At 51.3% G+C, this 7,046-nt stretch overlaps 1 protein-coding gene across 1 annotated transcript in view; it reads left to right on the top strand.

Moving 5' to 3' along the window:
* Positions 1-6,596, top strand: part of LOC142250283 (uncharacterized) — a 10,147-nt gene extending 3,551 nt beyond the window's left edge. Inside the window, exons 2-4 of the mRNA XM_075322422.1 lie at positions 22-145; positions 1,694-1,795; positions 2,977-6,596. Coding sequence (XP_075178537.1) covers positions 22-145; positions 1,694-1,795; positions 2,977-5,429 — 2,679 coding nt within the window. The 3' untranslated portion in view covers positions 5,430-6,596. The remainder of the gene's footprint in view (positions 1-21; positions 146-1,693; positions 1,796-2,976) is intronic.
* Positions 6,597-7,046: the final 450 nt, after the last annotated feature.

The raw sequence follows: 7,046 nt of genomic DNA, 5'->3' as shown, positions 1-7,046 counted from the left end.
TTGTTTCTCTTCTGCACACAGATGCTGACCTTTGAAGACATAGCAGTATATTTCTCACAGGAGGAGTGGCGATGTCTGCTGCCAAAAGAGAAAGAAATTTATAAGGACGTGATGATGGAAAACTTCCGCTGTCTTGTCTCTTTGGGTAGGTCGCCTGCTCGCCTTGTCCTGTAGGTCACAGCTCTCCTTGTCTTGTAGATGCCTCCTTGCCTCGCCCCTTAGGTCGCCTGCTCACCTCGCCCCTTGGGTCGCCTGCTCACCTCGCCCCTTGGGTCGCCTGCTCACCTCGCCCCTTGGGTCGCCTGCTCACCTCGCCCCTTGGGTCGCCTGCTCACCTCGCCCCTTGGGTCGCCTGCTCACCTCGCCCCTTGGGTCGCCTGCTCACCTCGCCCCTTGGGTCGCCTGCTCACCTCGCCCCTTGGGTCGCCTGCTCACCTCGCCCCTTGGGTCGCCTGCTCACCTCGCCCCTTGGGTCGCCTGCTCACCTCGCCCCTTGGGTCGCCTGCTCACCTCGCCCCTTGGGTCGCCTGCTCACCTCGCCCCTTGGGTCGCCTGCTCACCTCGCCCCTTGGGTCGCCTGCTCACCTCGCCCCTTGGGTCGCCTGATCACCTTACCCCTTGGGTCGCCTACTCACCTCACCCCTTGGGTCGCCTGCTCGCCTCGCCCCTTGAGTGGCCTGCTCGCCTCGTCCCTTGGGTCGCCTGCTGGCCTCGACATGTAGATTGTTGCTCACTTCATCCTGTAGGTTGCCTGCGTGGCTCGTCCTTTGGGTCACCTGCGTGGCTCGTAATTTGGATCGCCTGCGTGGCTCGTCCTTTGGGTCGCCTGTGTGGCTCGTCCTTTGGGTCGACTGCTTGGCTCGTCCTTTGGGTCGCCTGCTTGGCTCGTCCTTTGGGTCGCCTGCGTGGCTCGTCCTTTGGGTCGCCTGCGTGGCTCGTCCTTTGGCTCGCCTGCGTGGCTCGTCCTTTGGCTCGCCTGCGTGGCTCGTCCTTTGGGTCACATTCGTGGCTCGTCCTTTGGGTCGCCTTTGTGGCTCGCCCCCTTGTGTTGCCTGCTCACCTCGTCCCTTGGGTCGCCTGCTTGCTTTGTCCCATTGGGTCGCCTGCTCACCTCGTCCCTTGGTTTGCCTCCTCGCTTCGTCCCTTGTCACCTGCTCGCCTCAACATGTAGATTGCTACTCGCTTAATTTTGTAGGTCACCTGCGTTGGTTCATCCTTTAGGTCGCCTGCGTCCTTTAAGTTGCCTACCTGGCTTGTCCTTTAGGTTGCCTGCTCTCCTCTTCTTGAAGGCTGCCCTCTCGCCTTGTCTTGTAGGTCGCCTGCATTTGCTCATCCTGTAGGTTACCTGCCCACCTTGTCTTGTAGACCGCCTGCTCGCCTGGCCCTGTATGCCCTCAGGGGTTCACTGTGGTCCTGATCTGTGATATAACCAAACACAGGTGGTGGCACATGGCTTCAGGTTGTGTGTGCTGCTTACAGGTAGAAGAGTCCTGAGCGGGGGGCTCCCAACAATAACGTCCATGTCTGCAACACACATCGATGGGGGAGTTTCTAATAGGATGACCCCTGTAAATAGCAATTTATAGAAAAATGCAGAGATGAACTCCAGAGAGGGTCTAGATCAAAATCTGAACTCTTTCTCTATTGTCGCCTCTGATGTAAAGATTTACTCTTTTGTTTTCTTATCACCAAGGTGACGTCGCTGTAAAACCGGAGATTATATCAAAGATCGAAAACGGGGAGGAGCTGTGGATCCCGGAGCGATGGCCGCACGCGTCAGCGCAAAGTCGTCCAGGTAAAGTTCATCATCTTTAGTTAGAAAGTCACACACACACACTTCTCACCGGTGCCACCAATTTGTCACTGAACAGCCCTCTTCTGCCCCCTATACTTCAGACAATTACGCAGTTGACTGACGATAAATAAACGAGGACCCCTTGAAAATTTGAGTTGCCCAGTGGGAAGGGTGTCTTCAGGATCCTTCTGACTTTCTCTCACTCATCTTTGCATGATTTACAGATCGAAATCCGTAAATGAAGCTGAGCGTGGCTGGTAGAAGTCAGAGGGAGCGGGGGGGAAGTCAGAGGGAGCGGGGGGAAGTCAGAGGGAGCTGGGGGGGAAGTCAGAGGGAGCTGGGGGGGAAGTCAGAGGGAGCTGGGGGGGGAAGTCAGAGGGAGCTGGGGGGGAAGTCTGAGGGAGCTGGGGGGGAAGTCAGAGGGAGCTGGGGGGGAAGTCAGAGGGAGCTGGGGGGGAAGTCAGAGGGAGCTGAGGGGGGAAGTCAGAGGGAGCTGAGGGGGGAAGTCAGAGGGAGCTGGGGGGGGAAGTCAGAGGGAGCTGGGGGGGGAAGTCAGAGGGAGCTGGGGGGGGAAGTCAGAGGGAGCTGGGGGGGGAAGTCAGAGGGAGCTGGGGGGGGAAGTCAGAGGGAGCTGGGGGGGGAAGTCAGAGGGAGCTGGGGGGGGAAGTCAGAGGGAGCTGGGGGGGGAAGTCAGAGGGAGCTGGGGGGGGAAGTCAGAGGGAGCTGGGGGGGGAAGTCAGAGGGAGCTGGGGGGGGAAGTCAGAGGGAGCTGGGGGGGGAGTCAGAGGGAGCTGGGGGGGGAAGTCAGAGGGAGCGGGGGGGAAGTCAGAGGGGGCGGGGAGGAAGTCAGAGGGGGCGGGGGGGAAGTCAGAGGGAGCGGGGGGGAAGTCAGAGGGAGTGGGGGGGGAAGTCAGAGGGAGTGGGGGGGAAGTCAGAGGGAGTGGGGGGGAGTCAGAGGGAGCGGGGGAGAAGTCAGAGGCATCGGAGCGGAAAGAAGTCAGAGGGAGCGAGGAGAAGTCAGAGGCAGTGGGGCGGGGAGAAGTCAGCAGAATCCTATTGTAGTTCTAAACTATTCAGTTATGCTATATTTTCTCTAAAACAGTGCATTTTTGTCCATTTTTTTAACTGACATTCTTAGTGTTTCTGTGCAAGAAAATTATTTCTTTTTTCCTTTATTGCAGATGGCGATCCCATATGTCAGCCAGCTTGCTGTATAATGTCTGCAGCCACGGAGCCGCCTGCAGCACCAAGGGAAAATCCCGATGATCATGAGAAGTTACTGCACCCTGACGATCCCATGGAAATAGGAAAACGGAATCAATCTCTTCCTTTCTTTGAACTCAAAAGGCTTACTCTTAAAAAACCCCAGAAATCTCTCGCCGTGGTGAAGCCATACTTCTGCCATGAATGTCGAAAGAGTTACACCACAAAATCGCATCTTCTGAGGCATCAGGTCACTCACACTGACAGAAAACCACTGATATGTCCAGAATGCGGAAAATGTTTCACACAGTACTCAACATTTTTCCTACACAGTCGGTTCCACAAAGGAGAGACGGCATTTTCTTGCTTGGAATGTGGGAAGATTTTCATGCAGAAGTCCGATCTTATCATACATGAGCGAATCCACGGGGGGCAGAAGCCGTTTGTTTGTACCGTATGTGGAAAAAGCTTTGGTATAAGTTCTGGTCTTGTTAAACACCTGAGGATCCACACAGGCGAGAAGCCGTACACCTGCTCTATGTGCGGAAGGTGTTTTAGGCAGAAGTCACATCTGGAGAAACATAAAATAACCCATTCTGCTGAGAAGTTCTTCTTTTGTTGGGAGTGTGGCTTTCGTTCTCCGACCGCTGCTGAACATGTGAAACATAAACTGGTGCACTCTAGTAATAAACCTTTCTCATGCTCTGAGTGCCAAAGGCGGTTTCGGTGGAAGTCGTCCCTTATGGAACACGTGAGGATTCACACTGGTGAGAAGCCATTTTCTTGCTCACAGTGCACAAAATGTTTTCGTTGGAAATCTTCTTTGGTTGAGCACCAGCGAGTTCACTCAATCGATAAACTTTTTTCTTGCACTGAATGTGAGAAATCTTTCTATAAACGATCTAATCTAGAGCAGCATCAAAGGACACATACTGGAGAGAAGCCATATACATGCTCGGGCTGTGACAAAAGGTTTAGCCGCAAAAGGCATCTGATACGGCATCAGGCAGTGCACAGCGAAGACACTCGCTTTTCTTGTGCCGAGTGTGGAAAGGGCTTTAACAGAAAGTTGGCACTGACCCAGCACCAAAAGGTCCACAATAAGATCATCTGCCCTTATAAAGATTGCGGCAAAGTCTTTACCTACCAGTCCGAACTCCTAAAACATCTAAGATCTCACTCGGGGGAGAAGCCGTTCTCCTGCTCCATCTGTGGGAAGCATTTTAGCAGCATGTCGAACCTTGGCAATCACCAACATGTTCATACAGGAGTGAAATCACATGCCTGCACCTTTTGCGACAAACGCTTCGCTCAGAAATCTGCCCTCATCAAACACTTAAGGGTCCACACCGGAGAAAAACCTTTCGAATGTCCTGTCTGTCAAAAACGCTTTAGCCAGAAATGCCAAGTTGTCAAACATGATAGAGTTCATAACAAAGTGAAGCAATTTGCTTGCCGGGAGTGTAGTAAAACCTTTTTCACCAAGTCAGATCTTACCAGTCATCTCATTATCCACACGGAGAAGAAGATATTTTCCTGTTCAGAGTGTGAAAAATGCTTTTGTAGAAAGTCTAACCTTGAACAGCATCTGAAAACTCACTCCAGAGAGAAGCCATTTTCATGCCTTCATTGTGAAAAGTGCTTTCTAACTAAAGCTCATCTGGATCGACACCAGCTCCTTCATGACGAGGAAAAGCCATTTATTTGTTCTGCGTGTGGCCAAACTTTTACTCAGTACTCTAGCCTTGCGGATCACGAGAAGGTTCACAAAGAGGTCAGTCTTTTATCATGTTCCGAGTGTGGAAAGAGTTTCTCCCAAAAATCGAGTCTTGAAAAACATGTTAGAATACACATCGGGGAGAAACCATACTCCTGTTCAGAGTGTGGAAAATGCTTCACTGTCAACTCGGCACTTGTAAGCCATAGAAAAATACATACTAGGGAGAAGTCCTTTTTATCTCCTAAGTGTCTGAAAAGTTTTAGTCAGAAATCCCTTCTAGACAAACACAAAAGTGTTCACAGCGAGGAGAAGCCGTATACTTGCTCAGAATGTGGCCAAGGCTTTGCAGACAGTTCCAACCTGATAAAACATCAGGCCGTCCACAAAGTGGAGAAACCGTTCTCTTGTTCTGAATGCGACAAGAGCTTCAACTGGAAATCGTCGCTCGTCGAACACGTCAGAGTTCACACTGGAGAAAAGCCGTACATGTGCCCCGTGTGTGGACTGAGCTATGCGAGGAGGTCTGCTCTTACCAAACACCAAAAAACTCATACAGCAAGTGAAACCGATGATTGTGGACGCTCAGATCGACCTGAAAAGCCAAATAATTCAGAAGATGCTGAAATTTCAGAAAACCAAGACGATTTCAATCACATTACTGTAAAAATTGAAATCAAAGAGGAAGACGATGATGATGATATGGAATTCTAATAATAGATTCACTGCGAGATGCCGAATTAGAAGATGTTTGATTGTTTAGTAAGGGCATATCCATCTAGAAAAAAAGTGCATGGAATGAAAAGCTGAAAGTTGCTAATATCTGAAGTTACATAGCCGCTCTGATCTGGAGACGTCGGTCCCGGTATCTCGTCTTTGTCTCCGCTGTCTTGGTGACGTGCTTTCAGGGGGCTAGCAGACTGTTTCATTTCAAGATCTAACCCAGTCCCCTTCTCCATAACTGCTGAGAATGGGAAGGGGTGACTGGTTATTGAAATCAGTCACTGAGCCGGGACCCTTCACACGCATCGCATAAAAAGGAGGAAACGTCTCTCCTGCCTCAAAATAAAGCCTGAAGTGAAGGTACCACCACCAATATCTCAAGGTTGCACCATCTTTTTCATTAATAAATGTTATCTTTTTTCACTTCGCACAAAATAAGACTGTTTTTTGAGGTCTATATTATGGCCATGGCTTTCGTGAACTAACAGCCTCATAATCAGAAATGCTGGTGATCCTGTACCTTGACCCCGAATTCTGGACGTAACCTGGAGGAGGACATCCGCCCACTATATGGTTGTGTGAATTGGCCTTTATGCTATCTAGACAGCCCCTTTAATAAATATTTGCTAAGACAGGCTACCAGTGTGGGATCCCTGGGGGTCCGATTACTGTGGCCCTCACCGGTCTCCATTAAACCCCCCCCCTCTGGCTACTATAGGCCAATCCTTAATCCCCCACCGGTCTCTGGAAGCCGTGCCTAGAGAACTTCTCTTAACTTGCTGGTTCCATTGAGCCGTTTCTGGAGGCTATGTTCGGTCCAGTTACCTTTAATGATGGTGCCTCGGAAACAAGAAGAGCGGTGACGATACGGCAGGGCACTTTCTGCATTTGCAGAAGTTGTACATAGATATCTCATCAAAGTCTCTACTGATAAAACCCCACACAGGCGGCCAAAGCGAACATATGAGGTCACTGCAATCACAGGTGCTGATGCTGTGTAACACCCCCCCCCCCCCCGAACCATCGGAGAAGAAAAATAAGATGCAAAAATGTGACACTACACTACACATGTAAGGATGGAGATGGGAGTATCGATTTATTTCTTCAGCGCTCTATTGGGAGACCCAGACGATTGGGGTATAGCTACTGCCCTCTGGAGGCCACACAAAGCACTACACTAAAAGTGCAAGGCCCCTCCCTCTCTGGCTATACCCCCCCGTGGTATCACGGGTACTCCAGTTTTAGCTTTGTGTGCGAAGGAGGTCAGACATTCCATGCATAGCTCCACAGATTTTAGTCAGCAGTAGCTGCTGACTAGTTCGGATGGAAGAAAAGAGGACACATATAGTGTTCCCAGCATGCTCCCTTCTCACCCCTGGATGGTGTTGTAAGGTTGAGGTACCTATTGCTGGTACAGGGCTGGAGCCTGACATGCTGTTTTCCTTCCACATCCCCTTGGGGGTTCTGTGGAAGTGGGATCCTGCCGGCCTCAAAGCTCTGTCGCCGGGCTCCATCCACAGACCCATCAGAACCTGATGGATACGGAGCAGGAGTACCATCAGGGACCGGGCCCTGCATCTTACAGGTACTCTGTGTCCCCGGCAGGCA

The sequence above is a fragment of the Anomaloglossus baeobatrachus genome, chromosome 9, assembly GCF_048569485.1.
Source record: "Anomaloglossus baeobatrachus isolate aAnoBae1 chromosome 9, aAnoBae1.hap1, whole genome shotgun sequence".
NCBI classification, from domain to species: Eukaryota; Metazoa; Chordata; class Amphibia; order Anura; family Aromobatidae; genus Anomaloglossus; species Anomaloglossus baeobatrachus.
The sequence above is the reverse complement of the archived record's forward strand: the minus strand, read 5'-3'. Positions and strand labels throughout refer to the sequence as shown.